At 41.1% G+C, this 15,442-nt stretch overlaps 1 protein-coding gene across 13 annotated transcripts in view; it reads right to left on the reverse strand.

The window, feature by feature from the left end:
* The window catches only part of LOC137233994 (solute carrier family 66 member 3), a 64,546-nt gene extending 49,330 nt beyond the window's left edge, over positions 1-15,216 (reverse strand). For 3 of the 13 annotated variants that reach the window (XR_010947628.1, XM_067757596.1, XM_067757597.1), the window contains exons 1-2: positions 14,831-15,148; positions 12,727-12,889 (exon numbers count right to left, since the gene is read on the reverse strand). Coding sequence is in view for 12 of the 13 variants with exons in the window: in XM_067757596.1 (XP_067613697.1) it covers positions 12,727-12,889; positions 14,831-14,860 (193 nt within the window). In the remaining variant the exon portion in view is untranslated. The other 10 variants (XM_067757608.1, XM_067757605.1, XM_067757598.1 and 7 more) reach the window with 10 other exon arrangements.
* Between the last annotated feature and the right edge of the window lie 226 nt (positions 15,217-15,442).

The following is a 15,442-nucleotide window of genomic DNA, read 5'->3' on the forward strand; positions in this document are numbered from 1 at the left end:
AACGTATAATGAATGAAATTAATCAAAGCTGTCATGTCTATATTTTAATCTACTAGAACGACGAAGACCACTTTGAGTCACACTATTACCAACAGCTTTATAACTATCAAGAAGACTTGGAAATCCAGAACATGAAGCTTTAGTTTGAGATTCTTCTTTAGAATCTTCATCATTAATTTCTGTTAAATTTTCATTAATATTTCCCGAAAGTTCAATTTCTTCACATTGAAGGTCTTTACTAGGAAGAATTTGAACAGTAATCTCAACCAGGTTTTTATTAATCAAAGCATTATCATCAATATTTATCTCTTAATAATTGTAAATTAAGCAAAGCTCTAGAATAAATACAATTAGCTTAAATTTTTCTTTCTTTTGGATTATTTAAACTTTCGCATATTTTCATTTCTTTCTCATATGCTCGTATGTATGTACATCTACAACTGTGTTATATAAGGTATAATACAAAAATATGTTACGTATATGCTTAAATGTTTCTATACGTCTTTATTTTATTTGTTTGTGAGTTTTTGTTGAGAACTTTGGATATATTTTCCTTAAATTGTATATAGAAAAAAAAATTTTATTGATTGCAACCTTTTTACATTTAGTTCTTGATAACCCTCCAAACGGGGAAAGGTATTTATACTTAGTTCCTTTCTTTTTTTTTTTTTTTGAGTGTATGAAATACAAAAAAAAGAACCTTATAGGTATGCTACGACTTGTTACTTAGACCAGGACCGCATGTTAGCAGTAATTTTCGAACCAAACGAAACAAAAAAAAATTTTCGCTTGGTTACACCCAACAAAAAATTGCGCTCTCATGAACGGCCTGCGTATGGTTTGAATCTTGCGTTCGCGCTTTCAAAGTAATTTTGCTAAGGTTTTATAATAAGCGTTTGTAAAAGAAATGTACTGCATATTAAGACTTAAGTGGAGTGTAGTGGTCAGTGACATGGAACGAACTCACCCATTGTTCTAAATGTTGTGGTTACTGTGAGTGGCGTTGCAACAGGCCTAGGTTCGGGGCCCTGTTGTTGTTGCGGTCCGCGTCGTGATGCTGCAGCGGCCTATAGTTGGCGGCCCGGCTGCCGTTGTTAGTAAAGCTGGTGGCTATTGCGCGCGACGATGCGCCGTCGAGTATGGTAGCGTGCGCGCGGATGGTGGCAGCGCGCGATTTCGTTGGCGCTATTGTTGCCGCACTGTAATTACGGCTCTGCTGTTGTTGTTGTAACTGGTGGTTTCTGTAAGTCTGGTGGTGGTGTTGCCAATTGAGTCGTTGTTGGACCATATAGATGGGTTGTGGCTAACATTGCCGTTTCAACGGGCACATGAGCATATAAAGTGTGTGCCACAGGTGGTTGTAACTTTACTGCAACCACATTCATGTACACCTAACCGCTTGCAAATGTTTGAACCAACTTTTCAATTGTAGTGAGACTCCTCGCTGTTTTAATGCGTTCAGCAAAATTCGTATATTTTATACTTAGTAAAAGATGACTGATTGAACATAAATGGAATAAGTTCTGCTTTTTATAGTTAATAGCAGAGAAGTATGTTATAAACGATTTTCAAATGTTGTCTTTTTAGATCACATTTATTTTTCTGCAGATTGATTGATAACGTTGCAGATATCTTTCTCGTAACTTCTGTAATATTGTTACTTCATTTGCACTTTCCTGGGGTACAACTAGTTTTCTTTGTTTTTTTTATAGTTGAACGGAGTGCCTTTTCCTAAAGACTTAGCTGGAAAAATATGTTGGAACCACTTGTTCTGTATGAGTTTGCCGTTTTTCATAGACGACACGCAATTCCAACGATGAGACCCACGTACGCACACGTTTTGGAGTTTAGTCAAAGCCTTCACAACTCATTAGACTTTTAGGTTATGGTTGCTGATATCAATTTCGTAGTACAATTAATCGTCACTTCAACTTGTTTCAAATTTTGTTGGCTTGTACGGAAATGCCAAGTCCACACGAGTATCTATTACACACTTATTGCTGTATTCTCATTTTTTTTATTTTTTGCCTTTCCGGACGCGTGCCATCCACTTAATTGAAATTTTCTTCTTTTTTTCGTGTCGTCTCAGAAAACGTGGTAGTTAAAAAAGGGATCTTTTTTCCTTAGTGATCGCCGGTCTGTCATTTCCTTCTTGTTTTCGATAATTTTCATCGCAACCTTCGCCACATCGCTAGGTGTGTTCCCGTGAACACGCTCCCAAGTGGATCGCAGCCATATGCCGTAGCAGCAGACCGTAACAAACCTGCTTCGCTTTGGAGACCTGACGATGAAGCGAACAGGAAACCGGGTCAGCTGTGGGAAGCTACTGCCAGGGAACTTCGACGACAAGCAACGTGGGGCACGACTCACCCCTGAGATAAGAGTCTCAAAGTCCTACTACGAGCTAGCCGGGCAACATAGGTCCATCAAAAAAAAAATTTAGTCAAATTTGGGAATTAATTTCGTTTCCTAGTTTTAAAAGGGGCTTTGCGGCAAGTAGACATTTGTTATGGAGAACTCGTCAAAACTCCGAAAGGTTTTAGTGGTTATCGCCCCCACAAAAGGCAAGACAAAAAAAAAGTATAGACATTTTGATGGGGAGAACTCGTCCAAACTCCGAAAGGCTAGTCCGGCTTAAGCGTGGACTGCCAGGGTGTTCACGGTCCTCGGTGAGTCGCGTGTGAACATCCTATGAGGTCAGTGCTCGGGGAGGATACTGGGCGAGATGTCCCCGACCGCCAAAACGCCCAGACAAAAGTCCAATTGGTGGGTATACAAAAAAAATCAAATTGTAGTTCGGTAGGGAAACGTTTTCCGGTTCATTGCGGACGAATGTCCGAAGCGTGGAAGCGACCTATTAATTTCCCGTTTAGGTCCTCGAGATCATACAACGCATTACCTACTTTTCGAAGCACGCGACACTTCAGGTATTTCGGTAAGAATTTGGCGTTAATGCCCTGTTTGAAGTTACTTAAGGCAAAGTTTCTTCTGAAAACTTCCTGACCTTCCTTGTAGTTGACTTGCCTAGAGCGCTTGTTATAGGTGATTGCTCCCCTATCCTTGGCCTGATCTAAATTTCTACGGATCTGCTCACGAATATTGGTCAACTTGTCAGCTCGGCTTTCTACCGTAACCTGGTCTTCTCGAAGGCTGTCGAGTTTCCCTAAAATGTTGTACGTTGAGGCATGCTGGACCATGTTTTGGCCATATAATACAAAGTATGGAGAACACTGAATCGCCGTATGAAAATCACTTCTCAAAACTGATAAAATTTCGGGTATATGCTTATCCCAATTAGTGTGGTCAGGTTTATCCTTCAGGAAAATCCTAATCTTAGAAACAATTTCTCTATTGACGCGTTCGGATGCGTTCGCTTGGGGAGAATATAGCCCCGTCCTCACGTGCGTCACCCCGTAGTTTGCAAAAAATTGGTTCATTTCCTTCGAGATAAACTGTTTACCATTGTCACTGTGAATAAACTCAGGGACCCCTACAGCCGGAAAAATTTCTGAAGCGAAGTAATTTATAACGTTAACAGTGGTAGCTCTCTGCATGGGTTTTAGCCAAACGTATTTGGAAAAATGGTCTAGTACTATGAAAAGAAATTGATTTCGCCGCTTGGATCTCGGATACGGCCCTAGAAAGTCGCAATACAACCGCTGAAATGGCCTTTCGGATTCAAAGGTACTCCCTATAGGTGGTCTCGACTGCTGATTGGTGGGTTTTACCGTTTTGCAGGTGTCACAACGCTGGACGTAGTCCCTGACGTCCTTAGCCTGCTGCGGCCAGAAGTACTTCTGCCTAACACGCTCTAAGGTTTTCTGCCATCCGCCATGGTAACTCCGGTTAGCGTCATGTGCTAATCTCACTGCTTCCTCAGTCAACCCTTTTGGCAACCACAAACGCCACAGCGAGTCTTCTTCCCCTTCCAACCCCTTACGAAACTTAACTCTCTTGAAGATTACACCGTCCACAACTCGTAAATCCGGAAGTGACTCCTCGTTTTCGGTGACGGTCCGAATTAAGTCTAAATACTCATTGCTGGTAAATTCGGGAGAGACTAAGTCTATTTCTCCGGGTGTGGTAGTGAAAGTTAACTCGTCAACGTCAAAACGCGACAACGCGTCTGGTACTACATTCAGGGTGCCCTTACGATGTTCCATTCTAAAATCGTATCTTTGCAGTAGGAGTGACCATCTCGCCAATCTCCCGCTCAAGTCTTTTTGTGTCATCAACCACTTGAGACTGGAGTGGTCCGTAACAATCCGAAAAGGTAATCCTTCGACATAGGGTCGGAAACGCTTCACGCTAATTATGGCTGCGAGACATTCCAGCTCGGTTACTGTATAATTGCGTTGAGCATTATTCAGCTTTTTCGATACGAACGCGATTGGATGCTCAGCGCCCTCATCGTCGACCTGGAACAACACTCCGCCAACACCTATTTTGGAAGCGTCGCATTGTATTACGAATTCCCTTGAAAAGTCTGGTTGGGCCAAGACAGGCGCCGAACTCAAGGCTACTTTTAGTTTTTCGAATGCCTCTATAGCTTCAGGAGTGAGTTTAAACGGGCCTGCTGATTTGCGGAGACAGTCGGTCAAGGGACCTGCCAAGTCAGCAAAATTGGTAATAAATGCTCGGTACCAATTCGCCATGCCCACAAACCTACGCACTTGCCGAGGGGATTTAGGGATCGGGAAGTTTTGTATTGCTTCTACTTTTCCCGGATCCACTTTCAGACACCCGCTGCCTATCAAATACCCTAAGTAGCGTATTTCCTTCTGACAAAATTTACTTTTTTCTACGTTTATTGTCAGACCTGCGTCTTTCAAACAGTTCGCCACTTCCGCTAGCAAGTTTAGATGATCCTCAAAATTAGTGCTACATACCATCAGATCGTCCAGGTAGACAAAGACGTTCTCTCGCAGACGCGAAGGGATCGCCTTGTCCATCAGCCTACTCATAGTCTGCGGTCCACTGCACAGACCAAATGGCATCACCTTGAAGTGGTACAGAGGCCTCCCCGGAACTGCGAATGCTGTTTTTTCCTTCGAGGACTCTGTCAATTTGATCTGGAAGAACGCGTCTTTCAGATCAATGCCACTAATAAAATGCGTGTCCTTGAGTCTGCTCAATAAGCCGTTGATATGAGGTAGGGGGTACGAATCCTTCTTAGTCACCGCGTTGACCTTTCTCGAATCTATGCACAGCCTGACTTTGCCTGGTTTCCGGACCAGTACTACAGGACTACACCACGGGGAGTTGGATTCCTCTATAACTCCTAACTGTAGTAACCTGTCTAGTTCTCTAAAAGCTTCGGCTTGCCTCGGCGGCGAAAGAGGGAAATGTTTGCTTTTTATGGGTACAGCATCACCGGTGTCGATGTGATGCTCCACTAATTTAGTTTGCCCTAGGCCTAACTTCTCGTACGAAGGAAACGTCTCGATGACTTTTCGCAATCCTGATTTCTGTTCTGGTGACAATTCATGGAGGTTAAGTTCCTCTTCCTTTTCAAGCCTAGTCTCTAAACACTCTACGCTCGGGAATATTTCGGGAGCTAACGCGAATGCTCTCCAAAAATCTACCCCGAAGTATGCTTCTTGGAGCAATGAGGGAACAAGGTAAAAACGAATAATCTTTGTGAGATTTTTAAAAGTGACCGGCAGAGATACTGAGCCTAAAATTTTTTGTTTGTTGCCGCCTGCGGTATATACGAACGCATGTAAGGGCTGATATTCGAAGCCGTTATCCTTTAGGAATTCTACTCCATTTTTCCCTAAGATGGAGACGTTGGCTCCCGAGTCTAACAACCCTACAAGAAAACTATTTTTAATTCTAGCCTTTACTAAAGGCCTTTCGTCCTCTGTAAGCGTTAACGTGGTGGCTTGCAACAGTCTACGCTCCTGTACTCTCCGGTGGTATCTCTTCCTACACTTCAAAATATTGTCCGATACCGGATATTGGTCAAAAATGGTATGTCTCAATTGTTCATACCTATCCTCCCTTTCTTTTAGGGTTGGGAAAAGTTGCGTTTGGCACGCGACATCCCTATGCTGGCGTCGCAGAATTTTGATTTGCTCGCCCATCGTGAAAGAGGACGTTCGACTCTCGGCTTCAGAACTGTCTGTACTGTCAGGGTAAGTTATTATTACTTTGGAGGGCTCTTCTGCCAGGGTACTACAGCACCTCGGAAGCTCACCACCTCCATGCAGAGATTCGCCCTCTGGGTCAGCGCACGGGACGACGCCTCGAGCACTGGCTGATGTGGGGGCTATGAAGCCGAACGAGGTTCCCCCGCCTTCTCGCTCGGGTACTGGTTTCCCTGCCTGCGATGGTCCCTAGGGCATTTGGGGGTGAATACACCCTTATACCCACATTTAAAACAAAAAGGACTTTTTATGGGTTCCTCACAATATATATAGGAGTGCCCCATTCCTTGGCAATTCCAGCATTGGATTCCCGAGTAGTCCGGTCTTCTGCTGCGTCTATATTCCAGCGCCTCTATCTGCGGGTCTATCTCGCCGTCCTCGCCTTCCATCTTCATGTCCGGGGTTGTCACGCGTGCCTCGCTTACATGCCGTCCTGGGTAAATGGCTCCCAACAGCTTGCTCTCTTTCAGCACTTGTTCACCTCTGCGTGCTACATCGCGTAGATCATGGAGGTTCCTCACGTCCGCATTAAAAAGCATTAGCTTAAGGCTACTGTTGACGTTCCTTTTTATTATGTCAATCAGTAGAAGCTCTGACATTGGCTCCCTTAAGCGCGCGTTCAAGGAGATTATGTCCGCGTGAAACACGTCATAACACTCACTTGCCTTTTGCTTCCGCATGGAGATCTCCATCATGATCTCGTGGTCCGTTTTCAAAGTGCCAAACTCTCTTTTTAACGAGTAGCACAAGAAGGCATAAGTCGCATTTGGGTTTTGTTTGGTAAACAGCCAGTACCATTCTTCGGCTCGTCCAGAAAGGAACAAGTGGAAACTGGCCATTATTTGTTCGTCCGGGCATTGTGTGCGCTCACACAAAGTGTTCAGTTTAAACAGAAAATCGGCTACGCTGCCATTGCCGTCGAACGCGATTTTCCACTCCTGCGGTTTTACGGTGATGCTGCTTGGAGTCGGGTACATTGGTGGTACTCCCGATGGCAATGGGTTACGGTCCATCCTACTCGCGTTCCTGTGTTGCTGGTGCGCTTGCTGCGTGGATTCGAGAGCGGCGTTGAGCTGGGCCATGTTGGATCTAATTGAGCCCATCTCTCTCCGCATTTCCTCCTGCGAAGCCTGAAACAGTTGGTGTAGCACGTCCACCCACGAGCCTGCACGGTTGGCTTCGTCCTGCGTTCCTAAGGTCCGATCGCTTGTAGCGTCTCCGAAATTTCCTATGTCCTGGTTTGGGGGTAAGGCACCAGCTCCTTCGGGTGCGTAGATCGCCGCATTGGGCATTAGCCCCGAGATATCGTGCACGTTCACATGACTGGTGCTTACGGGTATGTCTATTTTGTCGCGCGGGTCGTTCAGGTCCGAGCCTATGTTAAACAGCGCGGGATCTCCGCGATGTCCCCCTACTGGGGTGTGCACCACCAAGGGACGCCTGGCCTTGGGGAAAGCCCCCCTATTATTGCTACCCCGATTAGGGTTTCCCCTGTAATTCCCCGCGCTCCCGAACGGTGTGTTCCGGCCCTGATGCCCGAATGGCTGGTCGCGCGACATGTTCAGGGGGGGAAAAAAAAATTTTTGGTCAAGCAAAAACTTATGCCCGTGCGGCGCTTAGAAAAAAAAATTATATGGAGGAAAAAAAAATAAAAATTTGAGCGCGAATAATTACTGCAAAAAAAAATCGCAAAAAAAAATTTTCAGTTAAATATGTGTCCTAATACTCATGGGAATGCTGACATCCCCCTCCGAAGGCACTCGGGATACAGGCAAAACTAAAAAATGAAAAAAAAAATTACATAAACTCATTCATACATGTCCCTAGTGCTCCCAACCGCAGTGCGAGGGGGTCTTAAGGCCCCCTCCGGGACTGGTTGGGGTCACCAGGGTCACTCCAGGCACACACGGGTCGGTCTCAACACGCCCAGCCGCAACGCAGGGGCAGTCTCCAGGGGGCTTGCCCCTGGGACTGGCTGGGGGTGTTGAGGCCTCCCGTCCATCCTCGCTGGACACCCCTCCTGCCTCCGCCGCAATGGGTGGAGCGGTTTCGGAACCGCTCCCCCAGTCTGGCGGGACAGGAAGGAGTGCCACTCTGAATCCCAGCTCAACCCGTCACAGTCCAGGTGGTATTCGAATCTACCACCTGGGACGTGGGATGAGCTGGGGTTCTTCCAACTCACACACACTCTCACACAAGACAACACAAAATTCGGCATATAACTAAAAAAAACTACTTTACAAAAAAAAATTTAAACCCAATTAGCGGACATATATTTTCCAATGCCGACTGCAGACAACTTTCCGGGAAAACAAAAAAAAACCCCAATTACAAAAAAAAATAAAGTGCGTGCAGCACTGCCTCACTGGGTGAAATCAAAAAAAATCCGGAGGGCTGACGTGAAGTCCCGTGACCCCTTCGGCCACTGCCCCCGATGACCAGCCCGGACAACCTGATCCGTCCAACCATCCCACCGCAACGTAGGTGGCAGCTTCTGTGGCTGCTCACTCGGACTGGTGGGATGGTCAACCTCACAGGTTGACCCGACTGACCCCCGCGGCCAGCGCCTTAGGTGCCACGTTGGGCGCCATCTGTTATGGTATTGCATCTACATTGGAATCAGTAAGGAAGGCGGTCGGCATGATATGTTGGTGCACAGTGGCTAGTCATTGTCGGCTGGGGCGGGTCCTTGCCAACCTTACTGTTCCTGCGCCATAAACAGAAAAATGTTCCTATCATGCCTATCAAAACGAGCAGCTGTCAAATTCAAAAAAAAAACTAACAGAAGCGCAGAGACAACTCAAAACGCTTAAAAATTCAAAATAAAACAACATCCGGCCGAACCGGATGTCACGGACAGACCGTTAACATTCAAAAAATTCAAAATTCAAAAAAAAACTGTCAAAAAAAAGAAACTAACGATCAAAAAAAAACTAACCGAACCGGAAACGACCGGTTACTAAATCTGAAAAATCAAAAGGAAAAACACAAGCTGAAAAATAAAAATATAAATAAAAGGGCCGAATATACATAGGGGCGCCGCGGGTGGTGTTGCGACGCCCGGTGCTTTGCCCACCCTCAAAAACCATGGCCACCGACGCACCTAATCTTTCGGTGGCCCCTTACCTGGTTCCCTAAGTGCCTTCTAAATGAGACGAATCATCAGCATTCCCATTTTTTTTAAATTTATTGACAATTCATTATAAATTCCTTATAACCGTTCGATATAATTTCTTAGGTGGTTATTGCCAACCAAGCTGTCCTCATCTAAGAACTTATTTGAAATGTCTACAAACTCTTTGTTTTATTTTAACTTAAATTGCTAATACTGGAGTTACTCCACAGGACGCCAGTCATTTTGTTTTATTCAATGTTAAATAAGAAAATCAATAAAGTCGATACTTAGATTAAACTATTAATATTCGGAACGTATAATGAATGAAATTAATCAAAGCTGTCATGTCTATATTTTAATCTACTAGAACGACGAAGACCACTTTGAGTCACACTATTACCAACAGCTTTATAACTATCAAGAAGACTTGGAAATCCAGAACATGAAGCTTTAGTTTGAGATTCTTCTTTAGAATCTTCATCATTAATTTCTGTTAAATTTTCATTAATATTTCCCGAAAGTTCAATTTCTTCACATTGAAGGTCTTTACTAGGAAGAATTTGAACAGTAATCTCAACCAGGTTTTTATTAATCAAAGCATTATCATCAATATTTATCTCTTAATAATTGTAAATTAAGCAAAGCTCTAGAATAAATACAATTAGCTTAAATTTTTCTTTCTTTTGGATTATTTAAACTTTCGCATATTTTCATTTCTTTCTCATATGCTCGTATGTATGTACATCTACAACTGTGTTATATAAGGTATAATACAAAAATATGTTACGTATATGCTTAAATGTTTCTATACGTCTTTATTTTATTTGTTTGTGAGTTTTTGTTGAGAACTTTGGATATATTTTCCTTAAATTGTATATAGAAAAAAAAATTTTATTGATTGCAACCTTTTTACATTTAGTTCTTGATAACCCTCCAAACGGGGAAAGGTATTTATACTTAGTTCCTTTCTTTTTTTTTTTTTTTGAGTGTATGAAATACAAAAAAAAGAACCTTATAGGTATGCTACGACTTGTTACTTAGACCAGGACCGCATGTTAGCAGTAATTTTCGAACCAAACGAAACAAAAAAAAATTTTCGCTTGGTTACACCCAACAAAAAATTGCGCTCTCATGAACGGCCTGCGTATGGTTTGAATCTTGCGTTCGCGCTTTCAAAGTAATTTTGCTAAGGTTTTATAATAAGCGTTTGTAAAAGAAATGTACTGCATATTAAGACTTAAGTGGAGTGTAGTGGTCAGTGACATGGAACGAACTCACCCATTGTTCTAAATGTTGTGGTTACTGTGAGTGGCGTTGCAACAGGCCTAGGTTCGGGGCCCTGTTGTTGTTGCGGTCCGCGTCGTGATGCTGCAGCGGCCTATAGTTGGCGGCCCGGCTGCCGTTGTTAGTAAAGCTGGTGGCTATTGCGCGCGACGATGCGCCGTCGAGTATGGTAGCGTGCGCGCGGATGGTGGCAGCGCGCGATTTCGTTGGCGCTATTGTTGCCGCACTGTAATTACGGCTCTGCTGTTGTTGTTGTAACTGGTGGTTTCTGTAAGTCTGGTGGTGGTGTTGCCAATTGAGTCGTTGTTGGACCATATAGATGGGTTGTGGCTAACATTGCCGTTTCAACGGGCACATGAGCATATAAAGTGTGTGCCACAGGTGGTTGTAACTTTACTGCAACCACATTCATGTACACCTAACCGCTTGCAAATGTTTGAACCAACTTTTCAATTGTAGTGAGACTCCTCGCTGTTTTAATGCGTTCAGCAAAATTCGTATATTTTATACTTAGTAAAAGATGACTGATTGAACATAAATGGAATAAGTTCTGCTTTTTATAGTTAATAGCAGAGAAGTATGTTATAAACGATTTTCAAATGTTGTCTTTTTAGATCACATTTATTTTTCTGCAGATTGATTGATAACGTTGCAGATATCTTTCTCGTAACTTCTGTAATATTGTTACTTCATTTGCACTTTCCTGGGGTACAACTAGTTTTCTTTGTTTTTTTTATAGTTGAACGGAGTGCCTTTTCCTAAAGACTTAGCTGGAAAAATATGTTGGAACCACTTGTTCTGTATGAGTTTGCCGTTTTTCATAGACGACACGCAATTCCAACGATGAGACCCACGTACGCACACGTTTTGGAGTTTAGTCAAAGCCTTCACAACTCATTAGACTTTTAGGTTATGGTTGCTGATATCAATTTCGTAGTACAATTAATCGTCACTTCAACTTGTTTCAAATTTTGTTGGCTTGTACGGAAATGCCAAGTCCACACGAGTATCTATTACACACTTATTGCTGTATTCTCATTTTTTTTATTTTTTGCCTTTCCGGACGCGTGCCATCCACTTAATTGAAATTTTCTTCTTTTTTTCGTGTCGTCTCAGAAAACGTGGTAGTTAAAAAAGGGATCTTTTTTCCTTAGTGATCGCCGGTCTGTCATTTCCTTCTTGTTTTCGATAATTTTCATCGCAACCTTCGCCACATCGCTAGGTGTGTTCCCGTGAACACGCTCCCAAGTGGATCGCAGCCATATGCCGTAGCAGCAGACCGTAACAAAATGTATAACATTTTGGAAAACACAAAAAACCTGCTTATTTAGTAAATAATACACCTAGAATGTTGAAATTTGACGTGTGGACTGATATTGAGACATTTGATAAAAATTTGAAAAAAAAAATTTAAAATGGGCGTGGCACTGCCCACTTGCGATAAAATCAATTTTTCAAATATTATTAATCATAAATCAAAAATCGTTAAACCTATCGTAATAATATTCGGCAGAGAAGTTGCCTTTACTATAAGGAATGCTTTGAAGAAAAATTAATGAAATCGGTTAAGGACCAAGCCCACTTTTATGTAAAAGATTGTAAAAAAGAGCTTTATATCAATGGTATTTCATTTCCCAAGTGGAATTATAATAATAAATAAATTTTAAAAAATAGGCGTGGCACCGCCCCTTTTATGTCTAAGCAATTTTCTATGTTACGGGAGCCATAACTCGAAGAAAAATTAACGGATCGTAATAAAATTGGGTAAACAAATTTTCCCTATAGTAGAAAATATTTCTGGTAAAAATAGACGGGATCGGTTAAAGACCATGGCAACTTAGATATAAAACAAGTTTAAAAGGGTCGTAGACTAGAATAATAAGCTATAACTTGGCAAAAAATAGTTTTTAGTTATCAAGTTTTATTATAAGAGGAAATGGGGAGACATTTTTTTTAAACGGGCGATGCCACGTATTATGTAGAGAAGTAATTTATCTGAAATGAAATGTACAATTGAAGCCCACGCTGAGTATATAATGTTCGGTTACACCCGAACTTAGACACCTTTACTTGTTTCAAATACACATTGCTAAAAACTCTGAATTAAAATTAATTCGCCCCAAAAATGCTGTTGCATAGTCCAACATGTGTACCTTTATTTATTCATTAAAAACTTACCCTGTGATGATTTATTCGCCCGTAATGTATTGATTTGTGGCACTTTGATAACCAAACATGACGACACTGTTATCAGGCTTAACAAATCGGCAATAATTAAAACCAATCCTTTTTCGAAATAATTTGATATAGCTTCCATTGCTAATTTATTTTTATTTTCCAACTATTTAATAACTAAAAACAGTAAATTGACTAATATTCGAATATATATAGCGTCTGGATTTGTATATATATACACAGGGCCGTATTAACCCTCAATAGGGCCCTAGGCAACCATCAATTCGGGGCCCTTGTTTCACGTCCGTTCCCTTCTCTTTTTGATTAAAAAATATAAACTTATGTCTTTCATAAAAATTTTATTGTCACAATGTAATAATATCAATAAAATTTATATCTACATTTTAAACATGTCGTTTTCAACATTTGTTTTCGGCAAATTCATCAATTAAATCTTCAATATCGATTTTGTTCAATAAATCTGACTCAATGGAAAGTACACCTAACCTCTCGAGTCGCTCTTGTCGCGTTGTAGCTTTTTCAGCAGATTTGATTCTTTTTAATTGCCAGAAGGAACGTTCGGCAGAACAATCTGTGATCATTAATGTTAAAAAAATCCGAAGAGCTATTTCTGTGCTAGGAAATACATCGGCTAATTGATCTTCCAATAGAATTTTATACAAATGACTATAAGTTTATTGTACATCAGTTTATCTGGAGCTCACGTAACTTTGGAATTGTTTCATTTCATCGAACTAAGTTATTTATAGCAACAAGAACATTTATAGCTTCGTGGAGGTCTCCATGACTTAGAGAAAAGTTGATGAGAAATGCAAATCTCTCTGAAATTTCATATACACTTTCGCACGTCGTTTGATTTCACTGTGAAGATTGTCGATGATTTCGAGAAAACCTTTTGTCCTAAAATCATAGCGAGGCGAAAATTCTACTTCTGGACTTCTGGAGCATTTCCATTTTTTTTCTAAGACGAGTACGTTTTACAATTTCTGTATAACCTACACCAGGAAATAAATGTTTTGTTTTTTCTCGAAATCATTGAACTTTCTTCAAAGTTTTCTCATTGTTTATTTTATTTTTTGATAAGCCCAAATGATAGGTGGAAGCGGAAAAAAATTATATAATAGCCATTATCCGGTGGCAAAATCCTGAGCCAGATAAATAATTTTGCATATAAATGCAACAACAACGATTTGAGCCAGATAAATCTAGATAGAAGTCTGGTTCAATTTGTGAGCCAGATAATTTGTTAATTACTTGTCTTTAGTTTGGCAACGCTGTCTTTAATAAACCTACTTTTTTAAAAATAGATGTCGCTGCTTAGCCTTTCGCCGTATGACTTAAAAGAAAAACAGCGGCGACATCTGTGTGCGAAAATGTCACGACATCTGCTCTCAAGTATCTCGATGAGCCAGAGCATTCCCGTGAGAATTGAGCGTGAGCCGGAGCTGTAAAACTCACTGGATGACGGCAAATGTCTGTATAATGTCAAAAAAATCTACTGCATAAAAACAGCACTTCACAGCATGCTCTCCAATCAAATTAAGGAAATGCGCGAAACAGGGAACATAGATCGCATTCTCATTCAAACTCAATATTCTTGCTAGCACACATTTATACTTCCCGGACATGTTTCATGCGTTGTCATATTATTGTCGTCTACAATTATGAATATCTAAACCACAGCCTTCAGTAAGAAACTTTAAAGTTTGATTCGATATACTTTCACCAGTATGACCTTCCAACTGAAGAAAAGTTATAAACCTTTTTTATTATTCAATATACTCTCACTTCGATACACTTCTTTGCACGCTCAATTTGTCAAACGAGTCGGAAATGTCCTTTTTAGGAACCTTGTCTAGTTTGTCGGTCGTCGCCTCTTGAATGCGGTCAATTAAGTTTTATTTATTTGAGTAAAATTTATTTTCAGTTCTGATTATATTTTTCTTTCACTCTCTAGAATTTTATGTTTGAAAGAAAATTTTAGAAGTCTTTTTCATTTTTCGGGGCCCCCTAAAATCGGGGGCCCCAGGCAACTACCTATTCTGCCTACCTGCTAATCCGGCCCTGTATATACACAAAATAATACTTTAATTAACCACAATAGCAACACATACATATGTATGTATATGTAAACAAAAAATTTAAATCAATAAACGAAAATCTTTGCGTAATATCCGTTGTGTCATTAATTAGTTCATATTGTGTATTTTTCTTTTCGAAGAACAGATTTTTCCACTTTAATATTTTTCACTTTTTGTCGCAGAAGTTTAGTGTTTTGGTTATTGTTTAGCCGGGATTGTCTTGAATATCTAATGGCAAAATTTCTATTCTAATAATACTGTTAAATACTATATTTATTTTAAATGAACAAAGAGATGTTTGCATCACTAATACAACTAGATTCTAGTTACTAGAATATCATTCTATCAGCAACAAACACTATATGAATATTAGTCAAGCGAAACTCTTTGCAGAAATAAGAGCTTTCACTAATGAACAAACAGTGCTCTGAATTTGTGTCGGTTTTATGAGCGTTTCTCTTCTTTTGTTAATACTAGCGCTGTATATAAAAAACCGGTTCCAAATGAATTGACATACCTAAGGAAGGTTCACTCAACACAAGGGTGTGTCCTGCGCCAAATAAACTAGATATGCACTTGTAACTCTAGCTTAATTCAGACTCAACTTTGGCCGCTTA

The sequence above is a fragment of the Eurosta solidaginis genome, chromosome 5 (genome assembly GCF_040869045.1).
Source record: "Eurosta solidaginis isolate ZX-2024a chromosome 5, ASM4086904v1, whole genome shotgun sequence".
Lineage (NCBI taxonomy): Eukaryota > Metazoa > Arthropoda > Insecta > Diptera > Tephritidae > Eurosta > Eurosta solidaginis.